At 41.9% G+C, this 17,621-nt stretch overlaps 1 protein-coding gene across 1 annotated transcript in view; it reads left to right on the top strand.

Annotated features, from left to right (window-relative positions):
* The window catches only part of vopp1b (VOPP1 WW domain binding protein b), a 51,608-nt gene extending 34,481 nt beyond the window's left edge, over window positions 1–17,127 (top strand). The window contains exon 5 of the mRNA XM_063044030.1: window positions 13,455–17,127. Coding sequence (XP_062900100.1) covers window positions 13,455–13,648 — 194 coding nt within the window. The 3' untranslated portion in view covers window positions 13,649–17,127. The remainder of the gene's footprint in view (window positions 1–13,454) is intronic.
* The last annotated feature ends 494 nt before the right edge of the window (window positions 17,128–17,621 follow it).

Genomic DNA, 17,621 nt, shown 5'->3' with positions numbered 1-17,621 from the left:
TATCTGGTCCTTGTACAGTATGTGAGTCCCACTCAATATGTGGAAAGTTAAAACTGCGTACTATCACAACCTTGTGTTTCTCGCAACTCTGAACATTAGTCCCACCATGCTCATCCTTTTGATTCCAGACTTTCAGGTCTTAACAACATCTGTCTCCACAACTGCTCGACTGTCTGATCCGGCAGTGTGGTTTCCAGCTCCCTCAACACTAGTTTAAATCCCCCCCCCAAGCCCCCACCAGTGCAGTACTAACAAACCTTGCTGCTTGATATTAGTCTCCCTCCAGTTTGGGTCTGTTCTGTACAGGCCCCACCTTCCCTGGAACAGAGCCCAAAAGCCTACGCCCTCCTTCCTACACCAATTCCATAGCTACATGTTAAACTGTATGCACTTCCTATTTTTGGCCTCACGAGCACATGGCATGGGTAGGTAGCAATGCTCAGATCACAACCATGGAGGTCCTATCCTTTAACTTACCACCAAACTCCCTGAGCTTACTTTGCAGAACCTCATCTGTCTTCCTGCTTCTGCCATTTGTACCTTCATGAACCATGATCTGTGGCTGCTCACCCGCCCACTTAACACCCTGGCAAATAGGAAACAACATACCATTTGAGAATCTTGTTCACATCTAAGAATCTCCTTTCTGTTCCCCTAATTAACGAATCCCCTATCACCACAGCTTGCCTCTTCTCCTCCTCCCCCCACCCTCCCTCTTTTCTGAGTCTTGGAGCTAGACGTAGTGCCAGAGACCTGACCACTGTGACTTTCCTCTGCTAGTTCATTCTCTTTCTTCTCTCTTCTCCCCCCTGCCCCCCCCCAAACAACAGTATCTAAAGTGGTATACCTGTAGTTGATGAGGATGGCCTCAGAGGTACTCTGCACTGGCTGTTTAACCCTTCTGACCTTCCTGACTGTCACCCAGTTTCCTGTATCCTGCACCTTGGGTGTAACTACCTCTGTATATGGCTTGTCTATCACCCTCCCAAATGAACCGGAGTTCATCCAGTTCCAGTTCCATCTCCCAACTCCTTAACACAGTGTTAGAAGCTGCAGCTGGATGTACTATTTGAAGGTGAAGTCACCAGGGACCCTGCCTGACATCCCCATTCCTCTAGCTGTGCAATTATAAAGAAGGAAATAATAAACTGAAGTGCTCCTGCTTTTCTTGGGAGACTCCATCTCCTATCACATCTAACAGGAGGTATTGAGAGAAACCATATGAATATGGTGCGCCCTTGACCTATGGAACAGGTGTTGTCAGACCCCAGCAAAGGCCTGCACTCATCCTGCTGCCCAAGTTTCAGCCATGAGTCCAGCATTTATGTTCCATAACTTCATTGCTTGACTGAGCCCACATAATACCAGTTATTGTTGCATTTATTGCAAAGTATACTGTTCACTCTTTGCTTCACATGAGCCAGGAATTCCATTGCACTCTGTTGTACATGACAAAAATGTAATCTGAATCAGAATCCTCATAGGTAGTCTCTCCACATTCATTGCTGCCGGGTTCATGATGTAATAACATGCAGTGGCGTGGCGGATAGGAATTTGTACTTGGTTCCTGCTACATCAATAATTTATCTCTAGGTAATGCTATAATGGTCCATTTTAGCTTATTCAATTTTCCCCTGGAATATATTCTGACACTACAAGGTATAAACGTATGAATTGAAGTTGTCCATAGCAACCCCTTAATCCTGTTCTTGCAGTCAATTAGATTGATCGAATATTTGACTCCAATTTAATTTTCTGCCGAATCCCTGTAACTTTGACTTCTCTTGTTCAGAAACGTACAGTATCTCTGCCTTGAATAAATTTTCTACGTTTCCAATATGCTCGGTAGAAGAATTATAGTGAATCGCCACTAAATTTGTTCTGCTGTTTGAGGCTGATCTTTTCTGAAGTCCTGTGTTTTCCCATCCTTGAGGGAAACATTCTCACAGTAGAGTCTTGTTTCAATGAGGTTCTTAATGCTGGAGAATGAAAGTCCAATCTGCTCATCTTTCAGCACAAGTCAACCCCCTAATTCAAAGAATCCATCTGTTAAAACTTTGCTGAATTGGCTTAAATATAGTGCCTATAAAAAGTATTCATCCCCCACCGTTGGAAGTTTTTATGTTTTATTGTTTTAGAGCAGTTGAATTAATTTGGCTTTTTTTACACTGATCAACAGAAAAAGACGTGTCAAAAGTGAAAACAGATCTCTGCAAAGTGATCTAAATTAATTACAAATATAAAACAAAATAATTGATTGCATAAGTATTTACCCCCTTCACGTCAGTATTTAGTAGATGCACCTTTGGCAGCACTTACAGCCTTGAATCTGTGTGGATAGGTCTTTATCAGCTTTGCTGCAAAATTTTTTTCCCCATTCTTCTTTCAAAACTGCTCAAGCTCTGTCAGATTGCATTGGGATCCTGAGTGAACAGCCCTTTTCAAGTCCAGTCACATATTCTCAATTGGATTGAGGTCTGAACTCTGACTTGGCCACTCCAGGACATTAACTTTGTTGCTTTTAAGCATTCCTGTGTAGCTTTGGCTTTATGCTTGGTGGTCATTGTCTTGCTGATAAACAAATCTTATCCCATGTCTCCGTTCTCTTGTAGACTGCATCAGGTTTTCTGCCAGGAGTCTTTTTCTGTTGATCAGTGTCAAATGTGTGTCAAATCAGTGTCTCATAGACCACAGACACATCAAATGAAGTTCTCAGAAGAGCCCAAGCAGTTCGATTACTCATACCAACAATAAGAGAAAGACAACTCAGATTCCAGGACACATCATGCGGAAAGGTGAACTAGAAAAACTCATACCCTCTGGAAAGATTGAGAGGAGTAAACCTAGAGGAAGTCCTCGGCTTATGTACATCAAAAGCATAGCCAGGTGGCTGCACATCGAGGAGATGGAAGTCATCCAAAAAATGAAGGATATATCTATATGGAAAACCATGGTCACCAAAGTCCGCATCGGATATGGTACCTAGACAGACAGACAGTGTCAAAAAAGCCAAATTAAATTCACTGTAATTCCATGTTGTGAAACAAAACATGAAAACTTCCGGGGGAGGGGGTGGGTGAGTTTGAATACTTCTTATAGGCACTGCATATTGTCTGTAAGCCAATCAAAACTTCAGTTTTCCAGGTATGATCCCAGCAAAAAGATTGCCAAAACTTCATTTGGTGTATTATTCAATTCTCCTTGCAATAAAGCCTGACATTTTATTTGCTATTTTAATATGCTGTATCTCCGTGCTAACTTAGTATGCGGCACCCTGAAAATTGATATTAGTCTTGTGTTTAAATGCAAACAACAGGAATTCTGCAGATGCTGGAAATTCAAGCAACATACATCAAAGTTGCTGGTGAACGCAGCAGGCCGGGCAGCATCTATAGGAAGAGGCGCAGTCGACGTTTCAGGCCGAGACCCTTCGTCAGGACTAACTGAAGGAAGAGTGAGTAAGGGATTTGAAAGCTTTCAAATCCCTTACTCACTCTTCCTTCAGTTAGTCCTGACAAAGGGTCTCGGCCTGAAACGTCGACTGCGCCTCTTCCTATAGATGCTGCCTGGCCTGCTGCGTTCACCAGCAACTTTGATGTATATTAGTCTTGTGTTGTTTGTGGACCATTGTTGTCACTGAGTGGAAAATCTCTTGATTTCTTTCTCATTGCATCCCATTTGTTATCCTTTTGCTGAACTACCCTATCTCCTTTGAAATTCTCACAATTTCATGCCTGTCTTTCTCTTTGCACAATGTACTGTAAATTTTAAGTTAATGCTTGCTCAACGGATTCTACATGCATCTCACTTATTACAACATACTAACTGCAAATAACCTGTTTTTCCCTAATTGGTTTTCTATCATAAACTGATTTCCAGTCATGCTCATATTGCACTTAATCCCATAAGCCTTTATCCTTGGTGTTAACCTTTTGTGACACCTACTTTATCCAAGCACACAGCCATTGGCTCTACTTTAACTTTTTAAAACCTGTAGTGTATTGCCTAATCACTTCCTCCAAGAATCAGTTTCTGAAAATTTGAATGGGGCACAACTGCGCAAGCCAGTGAGAACAGCAAGAAGAGTTTAAAAAGAAGAAAGATTTATGCAGCAGGCATCAGAGTAGAGGGAGACAGAGTAGGAAGGCTTTGGCTCAACGAGGTTTCGGTGATAAAGGGTCGAGGCAAGGTAGGTTATCTGTGTAGAGTACAGACAGAAGGTATGCGTGTGAGGCCAGTTTTCTGTGCTCGGTGCCAGATGTGTGAGGTCCTGGAGACTCCCAGTCTCCCGAACAGCCACGTATGCACCAGGTGCGTTGAGCAGCAGCTCTTTGGGGACCGCGTTAGGGAACTGAAAATGTAGCTTGATGACCTTCATCTGGTCAGGGAGAGTGAGGGGGTGATAGGTAGTCACTCCAGGGCCTGGAGAGGTGGGTAACAGTCAGGAGAGGGAAGGGCAAGAGGCAGATGCTAGAGAGTGTCCCAGTGGCTGTCTCCTTTAACAATAAATACTCCTGCTTGAGTACTGTTGGGGGAGACGGACTACCTGGGGGAAGCAACAGTGGTCGTGCCTCTGGCACAGAATCCGGCCCTGTGGCTCAGGAGGGTAGAAAAAGGAAGAGGATGGCATCAGTGATAAGGGACCCTATAGTTAGGGGGTCAGACAAGCGATCCTGTGGACGCAGGAAGGAAACTCGGATGGTAGTTTTCCTCCCAGGTGCCAGGGTCCGGGATGTTTTTGATTGTGTCCACAATATCTTAAAGTGGGGAGAACAGCCAGATAACATATTGGTACCAATGATATAGGTAGGAAAAAGGAGGAGGTCCTGAAAGCAGACTGTACAGGGAGTTAGGAAGGAAGTTGAGAAGCAGGACTTCAAAGGTAGTAATCTTGGGATTACTGCCTGTGCCACGCGACAGTGAGAATAGGAATAGAATGAGGTGGAGGATAAATGTGTGGCTGAGGGATTGGAGCAGGAAGCAGGGACTCTGATTTCTGGATCATTGGGACCTCTTTTGGAGTAGGTGTGACCTGTACAAAAAGGACGTTGCATTTGAATCCCAGGGGGACCAATATCCTGGCGGGGAGGTTTGCTAAGGCTATTGGGGAGAGTTTAAACTAGAATTGCTGGGGATTGGGAACCGAACTGAAGTGATTGAGGAAAGGGAAGTTGGCTCACAGATAGAGAAAGCTTGGTGATAGTGCGAGAAGGAGGGTAGGCAGGTGTTAGAAAAGGGACACGCTCAGACCGATGGTGGATCAGCACTTGGAGCTAAGATGTTGTGGCCAGTACAGAGACTTGGATGGTACAGGGGCAGGAATGGATACTTTGAGTGCCAGGCTTTAGATGTTTCAGAAAGGACAGGGAGGAAAGCAAAAGAGGTGGGGGCTGGCACTGTTGATCAGGGATAGTGTCACGGCTGCAGAAAAGGAGAAAGTCATGAAGGGGTTGTCTACGGAGTCTCTGTGGGTGGAAGTTAGGAATAGGAAGGGGTCAATAACTCTACTGGGTGTTTTTTTTAATAGACTACCCAATAGTAACAGGGACATCGAGGAGCTGATGGGGAGACAGATTCTGCAAAGTTGTAATAATAACAGGGTTGTTGTGGGAGCTTTTAATTTCCCAAATATTGATTGGCACCTCCCTAGTGGGCACGTGGCCAAGTGGTTAAGGCATTCGTCTAGTGATCTGAAGGTCACCAGTTTGAGCCTTAGCTGAGGCAGCGTGTTGTGACCATGAGCAAGGCACTTAACCACACATTGCTCTGTGTCTGTGTGAGGAGTGGCACACCACAGTCTTTCGTTCCGTGCCTGGTAAGGCATGAAAATGCCTGATGCTGCCCTCTTAGGCCTGAGTCAACGATCCCTCCTCCCTAGAGTGAGGGGTTTAGATAGGGTGGAGTTTGTTAGGTGTGTTCAGGAAGGTTTCTTGATACAGTAAGCCTACAAGAGGAGAGACTGTACTTGATCTGGTATTGGGAAATGAACGTGGTCAAGTGTCAGGTCTCTCAGTGGGAGAGCATTTTAGAGATAGTCATCACAATTCTATCTCCTTTACCATAGCATTGGAGAGGGATAGGAACAGACAAGTTAGGGAAATGTTTAATTGGAGTAAAGGGAAATATGAGGCTATCAGGCAGGAACTTGGAAGCATAAATTAGAAACAAATGTTCTCAGGGAAATGTATGGAACAAATGTGGCAAATGTTCAGGGGATATTTGCTTGGGGTTCTGCATAGGTACATTCCAATGAGACGGAAAGGATGGGAGGGTACAGGAACTGTGGTGTACAAAGGCTGTTGTAAATCTAGTCAAGAAGAAAAGAAGAGCTTACGAAAGGTTCAAAAAATTCTTGGACCACTGGGGTATGTTTTGTGGTAAGGATGAATTGTACAAAAGGGACGGGTTGCACCTTAATGGGCGGGGGACCAGCATTCTGGCAGGCAGGTTTGCCACTGCAACATGGGTGTGTTTAAACTAAGTAGTGGGGGGAGGGGACGAACTGGAAATATAAGGATGGAGTTAAAGGGAAAGTGAGAATAAGAAATGTTAAGAAAGACAACAGAATCAATGGAGCAGAAAGCTGAAGAAGGGATTGTACAGTATGGCCAAGTGAAATAGGAATTGATATGAAAGGTGAGGGGAGTAATGAATTAAAAGTGTTATATATGAATGCACGAAGTATAAGAAATAAAGTAGATGAGCTTGAGGCACAGTTGGAAATTGGCAAGTATGATGTTGTGGGAATAACAGGGCCTGGGAAATAAATATTCAAGGATATACGTCCTATCGAAAGGACAGACAGGTGGGCAGAGGGGATGGGGTGGCTCTGTTGGTGAGGAATGATATTCAGTCCCTTGCGAGGGGGGACATAGAATCAGGAGATGTAGAGTCAGTATGGATAGAACTGAGAAAGTCTAAGGGTAGAAAGACCCTAATGGGAGTTATCTACAGGCCCCCACACAGTAGTCTGGATGTAGGGTGTAAGTTGAATCAAGAGTTAAAATTGGCATGTAGCAAAGGTAATGCTACAGTTGTTATGGGGGATTTCAACATGCAGGTAGACTGGAAGAATCAGGTTGGTAATGGACCCCAAGAAAGGGAGTTTGTGGAGTGCCTCCGAGATGGATTCTTAGAATAGCTTGTACTGGAGCCTACCAGAGAGAAGGCAGTTCTAGATTTAGTGTTGTGCAATGAACCGGATTTGATCAGGGACCTCGAGGTAAAGGAGCTATTAGGAGGTAGTGACCATAATATGATAAGTTTTAATCTACAAAGTGTACAAATTGAGAGGGAGAAGGGAAAATCGTAAGTGTCAGTATTACAGTTGAACAAAGGGAACTATGGAGCTGTGAGGGAGGAGCTGACCAATGTTCAATGGAACAATACCCTAGCAGGGATGACAGTGGAACAACAATGGCAGGTATTTCTGGGAATAATGCAGAAGGTGCAGGATCAGTTCATTCCAAAGAGGAAGAAAGATCTTAAGGGGAGTAAGGGGAGGCCGTGGCTGACAAGGGAAGTAAAGGATAGTATAAAGATAAAAGAGAAGAAGTATAACATAGCAAGGATGAGTGGGAAGCCGGAGGATTGGAAAACTTTTAAAGAGCAACAGAAGATAACTAAAAAGGTAATACACGGAGAAAAAATGAGGTACGAAAGTAAACTAGCCAGGAATATAAAGAAGGATAGTAAAAGCTTCTTTAGGTATGTGAAAAGGAAAAAAATAGTTAAGACCAAAATTGGGTCCTTGAAGACAGAAATGGGTGAATTTATTATGGGGAACAAGGAAATGGCAGACAAGTTGAACAGGTACTTTGGATCTGTCTTCACTAGGGAAGGCACAAACAATCTCCCAGATATAATAGCGGCCAAAGGACCTAAGGTAATGGATGAACTGAAGGAAATTTATATTATAGGCAGGAAATGGTGTTGGATAGGCTGTTGGGTCTGAAGGCTGATAAGTCCCTGGGACCTGATGGTCTGCATCCCAGGGTACTTAAGGAGGTGGCTTTAGAAATTGTGGACGCATTGGTAATCATTTTCCAATGTTCTATAGATTCAGGATCAGTTCCTGTGGATTGGACGGTGGCTAATGTTGTCCCACTTTTCAAGAAAGGAGGGAGAGAGAAAACAGGGAATTATAGACTGGTTACCCTGACGTCAGTGGTGGGAAAGATGCTGGAGTCAATTATAAAAGATGAAATTACGACACATCTGGATAGTAGTAACAGGATAGGTCCGAGTCAGCATGGATTTACAAAGGGGAAATCATGCTTGACTAATCTTCTGGAATTTTTTGAGGATGTAACTATGAAAATGGACAAGGGAGAGCGAGTGGATGTAGTGTACCTGGACTTTCAGAAAGCCTTTGATAAAGTCCCACATAGGAGATTAGTGGACAAAATTAGGGCACATGGTATTGGGGGCAGAGTACTGACATGGATTGAAAATTGGTTGGCTGACAGGAAACAAAGAGTAGCGATTAACGGGTCCCTTTCGGAATGGCAGGCGGTGACCAGTGGGGTACCGCAGGGTTCCGTGCTGGGACCGTAGCTGTTTACAATATACATTAATGATTTAGATGAAGAGATTAAAAGTAACATTAGCAAATTTGCAGATGACGCAAAGCTGGGTGGCAGTGTGAAATGTGAGGAGAATGTTATGAGAATGCAGGGTGACTTGGACAGGCTGGGTGAGTGGGCGGATGCATAGCAGATGCAGTTTAATGTGGATAAATGTGAGGTTATCCACTTTGGTGGGTAAGAACAGGAAGGCAGATTATTATCTAAATGGAGTCAAGTTAAGAAAAGGGGAAGTACAATGAGATCTAGGTGTTCTTGTACATCAGTCACTGAAAGCAAGCATGCAGGTACAGCAGGCAGTGAAGAAAGCTAATGGCATGCTGGCCTTCATAACAAGGGGAATTGAGTATAGGAGCAAAGAAGTCCTTCTGCAACTGTACAGGGCCCTGGTGAGACCACACCTGGAGTATTGTGTGCAATTTTGGTCTCCAAATTTGAGGAAGGACATTCTTGCTATTGAGGGAGTGCAGTGTTGGTTCACGAGGTTAATTCCCGGGATGGTGGGACTGTCATGTTGAAAGATTGGAGCGACTGGGCTTGTATACACTGAAATTTAGAAGGATGAGAGGGGATCTGATTGAAACATATAAGATTATTAAGGAATTGGACACGCTGGTGGCAGGAAGCATGTTCCCACTGATGGGTGAGTCCAGAACCAGAGGCCACAGTTTAAGAATAAGGGGTAGGCCATTTAGAATGGAGTTGAGGAAAAACTTTTTCACCAGAGAGTGGTGGATATGTGGAATGCTCTGCCCCAGAAGGCAGTGGAGGCCAAGTCTCTAGATGTTTTCAAGAAAGAGATGGATAGAGCTCTTAAAGATAGCAGAATCAAAGATTATGGGGATATTGTCATTTCAAGAAAAATTGGATAGGTATTTGGACAGGAAAGGAATGGAGGGTTATGGGCTGAGTGCAGGTCGGTGGGACTAGGTGAGAGTAAGAGTTTGGCACGGACTAGAAGGGCCGAGATGGCATGTTTCCGTGCTGTTATTGTTATAAGGCAGGAACTGGATACTGATTGTGGATATTCAGCCATGATCACAGTGAATAGCGGTGATGGCTCAAAGGGCCGAATGCCCTACTCCTGCACCTATTGTCTATAAAAACTAGGTAATAATAGAGTTCTAGAAGATCATAAGGCTAGCAGGAAGGAGCTTAAGAATAAAATTAGGAGAGCCAGAAGGGCCATGAGAAGGCCTTGGCGGGCAGGATTAAGAAAAACCCCAAGGAAAACAAGGTATGTTAAGAGCAAGAGGATAAGACATGAGAGAATAGGACCAATCAAGTGTGACAGTGGAGAAGTGTGTATGGAACCGGAGGAGACAGCAGAAGTACTAAATGAATACTTTGCTTCAGTATTCACTATGGAAAAGGATCTTGGCGATTGTAGGGATGACTTGCAGTGGACTGAAAAGCTTGAGCATGTAGATATTAAGGAAGAGGATGTGCTGGAGCTTTTGGAAAGCGTCAAGTTGGGTAAGTCACCAGGACCGGACGGGATGTACCCCAGGCTATTGTGGGAAGCAAGGGAGGAGATTGCTGAGCCTGTGGCGATGATCTTTGCATCATCAATGAGGACAGGAGAGGTTCCAGAGGATTGGAGGGTTGCAGATGTTGTTCCATTATTCAAGAAAGGGAGTAGAGATAGCCCAGGAAATTATAGACCAGTGAGTCTTACTTCAGTGGTTGTAAGTTGATGGAGAAGATCCTGAGAGGCAGGATTTATGAACATTTGGAGAGGCATAATATGATTAGGAATAGTCAGCATAGCTTTGTCAAAGGCAAGTTGTGCCTTATGAGCCTGATTGAATTTTTTGAGGATGTGACTGAACACATTGATGAACATAGAGCTGTAGATGTAGTGTATATGGATTTTAGCAAGGCATTTGATAATGTTCCCCATGAAAGACTTACTGAGAAAATAAGGAGGCATAGGATCCAAGGGGACATTGCTTTGTGGATCCAGAAATGCCTTGCCCACAGAAGGCAAAGGGTGGTTGTAGATGGGTCATATTCTGCATGGAGGTCGGTGACCAACGGTGTGCCTCAGGGACCTGCTCTGGGACCCTCTACTCTTTGTGAATTTTATAAATGACCTAGATGAGGAAGTGCAGGGATGGGTTAGTAAATTTGCCAATGACACAAAAGTTGCGAGTGTTCTGGATAGTGTGGACGGCTGTCAGAGGTTACAGCGGACATTGATAGGATGCAAAACTGGGCTGAGAAGTGGCAGGTGGATTTCTACCCAGATCAGTGTGAGATGGTTCATTTTGGTAGGTCAAATATGATGGCAGAATATAGCATTAATGGCAAGACCCTGGGCAGTGTGGAGGATCAGAGGGATCTTGGGGTCTGGGTCCATGTCCATAGTGCACTCAAAGCTGCTATGCAGGTTGACTCTGTGGTTAAGACATACTGTGCATTAGCCTTCATCAACCATGGGAATGAGTTTAAGAGCTGAGAGGTAATGTTACAGCTACATAGGACCCTGGTCAGATCCCTCTTGGAGTACCCTGTGCTCAGTTCTGGTTCAGGAAGGATGTGGAAACCATAGAAATAGTGCAGAGGAGATTTGCAAGGATGGTGCCTGGATGGAGAGCATGCCTTATGAGAATAGGTTGAGTGAACTTGGCTTTTTTTCCTTGGCGCAACGGAGGATGAGAAGTGACCTGATAGAGGTGTACAAGATAATGAGAAGCATTGATCGTGTGGATAGTCAGAGGCTTTTTCCCCAGGGCTGAAATGGCTATCACGAAAGGGCATAGTTTTAAGGTGCTTGGAAGTAGGTACAGAGGAGATGTCAGGGGTATGTTTTTTTACGCAGAGAGTGGTGAATGCATGGAATGGGCTGCCAGCGGCAGTGTTGGAGGTGGAAACGATAGGGTCTTTTAAGAGACTCCTGGATAGGTACATGGAGCTTAGAAAAATAGAGGGCTTGTTAGTAAGCCTAGGTAGTTCTAAGGTAAGGACATGTTTGGCACAGCTTTGTGGGCTGAAGGGCCTGTATTGTGCTGTAGGTTTTCTATGTTTCTATGTTTTGAGCTCTAATTCGGAAACTGGAATATCATCTGCATTCTCACAAAACAGTGTCTTACACCCTTTATCTATTACCAACTTGCTGTACCTCAGCATAGTTGTTTCACATTCTCCAATCCTGTCAAATCCTTTATCTTAAACTGTCTATTAATTCTTAGTTATTGCTCGTTTCATGCTAGTTAATGCACCACTCGTAAGCTGGTTTGTTGGAGCCTGTCACAACCAAATATGAAACTGCAGAAACTGAAAATTTGAAATGAAAAAAAAACAGCTGGAAATACTCATCAGAACTAGCAGCATCTATGGGAAGAACTACAATTAATGTTTCAGACCGAAGATTTTTTGTCGGAATCTCTCTTTTTGACTAGAATAAGCATTTCGGGGTAGAATTTCTGACATTTATCAGCAGGAATTTTGGGCATCTTAACTTCTCCCTAATGCATGAACATTACATCCATGAATTAACACAAGCTGATGATCAGACTGAGAACTAATTGATCAATTCTCATTGGTCACTAGGTAAACTTGCTGAAACTCTAAAGGAAATCTTTTTTTTCCCTAATTTTCTAGTATAGTTAAAAATAATCTAACTTGCTGACAATGTTTTTCTGGCTTAAATGCTACTTTTAAAAATCACTCAAATTATAAATCTAAAATGTGTAATTACATTGTAATAATAACCAAGTCTGCCTTTATTTTATAAAAGTTAGACTTGGAAGATCTACTTGTAGAGAATACATGCTAGCTGTATTTAGACAGTTTTTGTAGTTCTGGAGAGTGGCAATCTCGGGCTACTGCCGAGGTATTGCTGATTTGTTACATGAAACTTAATTCAAATTGCATTTTCAGTTCTGTGCCAAAGTCTTGGGCACATGTAAATAGCTGGAACATGTCACAAAATACTGGAGGAACTCAGCAGATCAGGTGGCATCTATGGAAGTGAATAGATAGTTGATATTTCAGGCTGAGACCCTTGATGAGTTACTGCAGCTTTTTGTGTGTTGTGTTGGATTTCCAGCATCTACAGACTTGCTTGTGTTTATATGTAACTAAGGTGCCTAAGACTTTTGCATAGTACCTTAGTAAATTTACAGTATTGTACTGCTGCCAGAAAAAAAAAACACGTCATGACATATGTTAGTGATAAATGATTCTGATATGGGTCTTTATTGTGGACTGGGAGTGGGAAGCGAGCAGGGAGAGGGGAGTCATGGCTGGGAAAAGGGGAAGGGCGAGGAGAGAGAGAGAGCAGGAAGCACCAGAAAGACATGCTGCAATGATTAAGAAACCAATTATTTGGAGTCAAATAACCTTGCCTGGTGTCACAGGGCTGGGTGTGTCTGCACCCATGCCACCCCCCACCCCAGCATTCCTTCTCTGCTACCCATCCTACCCCCTCCCGTGGCACTCCACCCTTCCCAAACCCAATATCCTTTACTCCCGCCAGATTTATAAACTTACTCTCTGCTCCACTTTGACAAATACAGTACTGGGCCAATATGTATCTATATATATCTAAGACTTTTGTACTGTAGATTGATTTCCAGAATGTGAGTTTGACAGTATATTATTTTTACACAATGGATGCATGGAATGTGCTGCAAGAGGTGGTGTTAGAGGCAAGTGTATTAGAGGCTCTTAGATAAGCACATGGACGAAAGAAAATGTAGCACTATGCAGAAAGGGATTGTTAGATTGCTCGGGGTAGTTTAAAAGGTCAGCACAACAATGTGGCTGAAGGGCCTGTGCCCTGCTGTACTGCTGTGTTCTTTAAGTAATTTTTCATGTCAGTGTTGTCCTTGATGGTAAATTATTTTTCCTATTTTCTTACAGATACTCAGAGTGGAATGCAATATTATACAGAACCTGGAGCACCTGTTGTTAATCCCATGGCCTCAACTTTCCAAATCCAGCCAAATTTTCCTCTCCTCAACCCAGCCTACCCACCCCCACCAGCATATTGCAATCAGCCACCCCCTCCCTATGAGCAAGTTGTAAAAACCACAAATAAGCAATCAGAGAGATAAACATTTGATTTCAGCAAACATCACAGTTGCCGATTTTTACCTTTTTATAGACAGTCTGGAGAGCTGCAAATCTTCAGTGATATATGCTTGACCTCAGTACACCCTAGGAGTTGCATTTAGCTCTGCTTTTGATGAGTTAATATATTGTAGTGACTTAAGCATGAATGATCAGGAATTTAAAGAAAATAACATGTTTTATTTGAAAACTTAAAATTTAAATTAGGATTTTGGAAGAAACTGTGCATCAGATTCTGCAGAGATGTCTAAAATGCTTTTCCCGTTGATGGTTATGAGTAAACTGTCTTCCTTTTAAATATTTGACAGTTTTTGATTTGATTAAAATAGAAGAAAAATCATTCTCAGTTTAACTGGACTTGTTAATCAGCATACTGGTTAGCTAAGCTGAAGACATTTAATTTTTATGATACATGTTGTTAACTGCTAAAGTCATTGAAAATAGATTGAAATGTTTTATGGATTAACATTTCATTTTAGTCTTTACAGTGCCTTTTAAAAGTATTTAGTTCCCAAACCTTTGTTCACATAAATGAGTATTGCAACTAGGGATTTTGATCAATTTAACTGAATTTTTATTTGTGAATTACATACCCCCTTTTCACAGTCAAGCCCAAAAGACAGGGAAAATTGTAAAGCATGAAAAGCAAAAAATTCAAAAAAGTGAAATGTCAACAGTTCAAAAGTATTCATCCCTCCTTACCATGTAATTAGAACCACCTCTCACAGATATTGCAGCCAATATTCTTGGTGCAAAGCTAATAGAGACTTATCCTAAATGTGATGGAGCAAGATTTTTTCCGTACAAAATTGCTCAGGCTGTGCCAGGTTAGTTGGTGGGCAGTAGTGGATCGCGATCTTGAGGTCTTGCCAGAGGTGTTTGATCGGGTTAAGGTTACAACTCTTCGCCACTCAAGGACATCAATTTTCTTCATTTGAAGCCACTCTATGGTTACTCTGGCAGTGCACTTTGGGTTGTAATCCTGTTGAATGACTAACTTCCTCCCCAGTTAAATGCTTTCTAGCAGAGGCCAGCAGGTTTTTATCCAGGATCTCTCTGTACTTGGCATTCATCTTCCAGTCAGATTTCCAGTCCTCCTGCTCAAAAACATCCTCATAGCATGATGCTACATCCACCATACTGTACAGTTGGTATGGTGTTATCTGGCTTATCCACTTTAGTCTCATCTGACCACACGAACTTCTTCCACATTTTAACAGAATCTTCTAAGTCTTGCTTTGTGGGCAAGTGAAGTCTTTATAGGCAAGTTTGTATTTTTTTGGAGCCAGAGCTTCTTCCTTGCCATTCTTCCATAAACGCCCTATTTGTGCAAGGCCTTGGAGATTGTGGAGTCATGAACTTTATCCCCAGTTGCAGCCACTGACATCTGCACCTCATTCAGTGACTGTGCCATTTCTTACAAGTGCCATTTTTCTCCAGCAGCTAAGATTAGAGGGGTGGCCTGACCTTGGTAGTGTGTGGTTTCAAGATGAACTGAACTGAATTCCAAGATACATTCAGTGCTTTTGAGATGGTCTTGTACTCTACCAGACTTGTGCTTCTCTGTAATCATTTTCCTGACTTGTCTTGAATGCATGTTAGTCTTTATTGTGGTTTGTGCTGTGAAAAATCTACCATTCTGTTGGACTTCGCTGAGAGAGGGGGTTATTTATTCTTGAAATTATTCTTGAATTAATTGAAAACAGATGATCTTCCTTCCAGTTTTCTACATCAACAAATTGGTTGAGTTGGTAAGGTAATAATATACCATATTGCACCTGAGGAAAGTTAATGTAGTAATTGCGTAGGGGATGAATACTTTTTCAGTCTAAATTTTGGTTTTAAATTTTTGGTAAATTGTTGACAAGTTTTGGAAATTTTGCTTTTGATTTGACATGATGCACAATGTTTTGTAGATTAGCTTAAAATCTTCAGTATATTTTAAATTTAGAAATTGAGACAGTAAAATATGAAATTAGTTGTGGAGGCTGAATACTTTTTCAAGGCATTGTACTTTAAATAGCACCTTGGAGGCTTTGAATAAATTTTTGTATAAGGATTTGTCATGTGAAACACAGGTTTACAGTGGCTAGCTAGAGATGTTTACTCTAGAATATTCCATAAATGGATTATATTTAATGGTGAATGAAGAATCATTTAGTGCTTTGTAAATTTAGGAAATTAGACAAATGGTATGAGTGAGAATTCAGTAATGTTAATGCTTATTGTATTTTTGGTTTTTCATAGTGAAGTCAGTCTTGTTAATTTAAAAACCCTTAAATAATTTCTCAACGTTATGGTGTTCAGAAAGATGCATGACTGTATTTGATTCTGTTTTTTTTTAAAATCAACTGTTTCAATTTGTATATTTTTCAGTAGCTCTTGAATTTTTGGAGCCAAGTGCTTGATCTCTGTATTCATGATGTTCAGTTCTATCAACTACTTAAATACTAAGGTAGCAGTTTGTACAGCTCTCATTCTGAGCACCAATTTCATGTGTGATTTGTCAATTAATGGAATAGAATTTTTGATTTAATATAAAAAATCTGTAAAAAAATAAATTCAGTTCTGCACTATGCTAACTGCTATATGTATATAAGAAAGCATTTTTAAAAGCAGCAAATATTTATTACCAGTTATTTTCCCTTTTTATCAAAGGGCTTATTAATTTAGGAGGCATGAGGTTGTTTAAGAGTATGTTCTTTCATGATTTAGTTTGTAGAATTGCAATCTTATAGCTAACAAAATGTTATTTAATCCCATGATTTCATTGTAACTACAGTATATTCTCATGCACAGCAATGAAATTTGACTTCTGAATATTTAAAAGATATAGTGAACAGTGCGTTAAGTGATAAGGAAAGAAAAACTTCGGTAGAAAGGGAACCCTTCTATTTTCAATCATTCTTGCTCAAATGTAGATTTTTGGATGAAGATTGAATTGGGTTCAGCTGTAATACTTGCCATAATTTAGGTTGCTCACTTTTAATGAGCTCAAACATGAGAGATTTGTTTTTTGTTCTATACAATTTCGGCCCATCCTATCAATGTTGGCTATTTCTCTGTAATCTATTATCTCACCTGCCCATCAAATCCATTAAAGTTCTCCTACTCACCTATGGATTTTAAGGAACCAGTTATCTTCCTAAGTAGGCAAACAACAGGAATTCTGCAGATGCTGGAAATTCAAGCAACACATATAAAAGTTGCTGGTGAACGCAGCAGGCCAGGCAGCGTCTCTAGGAAGAGGTGCAGTCGACGTTTCAGGCCGAGACCCTTCGTCAGAACTAACTGAAGGAAGAGTTACTTCCTAAGTAGTATATCTTGTGGGAGGAAACCCAAGGAACAGGTGAAGAACATGTGGTTTTAAGGAATGGAGAAACTCAGCAGGTCAGGCAGCATCTATGGAAAAGGGTAAACCATCGACGTTTCTGGCTGATATCCTTCATCAGGACTGGAAGGAAGAGAAACCAGTAAGAAGGTGCGGGTGGGGGAGGAAGTACCAGGCAGTAGATGATGGGTGAAACGGGGGGGGGGGGGTGAAGAACTGGGAAGTTGATTGGTAAAAGAGAGGCTGAAGAAGGGAATCTGATCAGAGAAGATAGAAGACCAAGGAAGAAAGGTGTCCCATTATCAACTCAGAGCCAAGTCAAACAGTGCAAGAACAGGCCCATTGAGCATCTATTTATATTAATCTTACATTAATACCATTATGTTGTCCTCGTGTTGCAATGAACTGCCTACTAGATTCAATTTATTCTTGGGAGAAATCCATGCAGTTAGTATACTCTACATAGAACAGTTGAAGTCAGGATTGAATTTGGTTGCTGGAGCTGTGAAGCAGTAGCTCTACCAGCTGCACTACAATCTTCAGTTGGATTTTGTACTTGCTACCCAAAACTAGTATGTTGCTTTGCTAACTTAATTCATACAAGGCTTGGGCTTAAAGAGTAGATG

This window comes from Mobula hypostoma, chromosome 3 (genome assembly GCF_963921235.1).
Source record: "Mobula hypostoma chromosome 3, sMobHyp1.1, whole genome shotgun sequence".
Lineage (NCBI taxonomy): Eukaryota > Metazoa > Chordata > Chondrichthyes > Myliobatiformes > Myliobatidae > Mobula > Mobula hypostoma.
The sequence above is the reverse complement of the archived record's forward strand: the minus strand, read 5'-3'. Positions and strand labels throughout refer to the sequence as shown.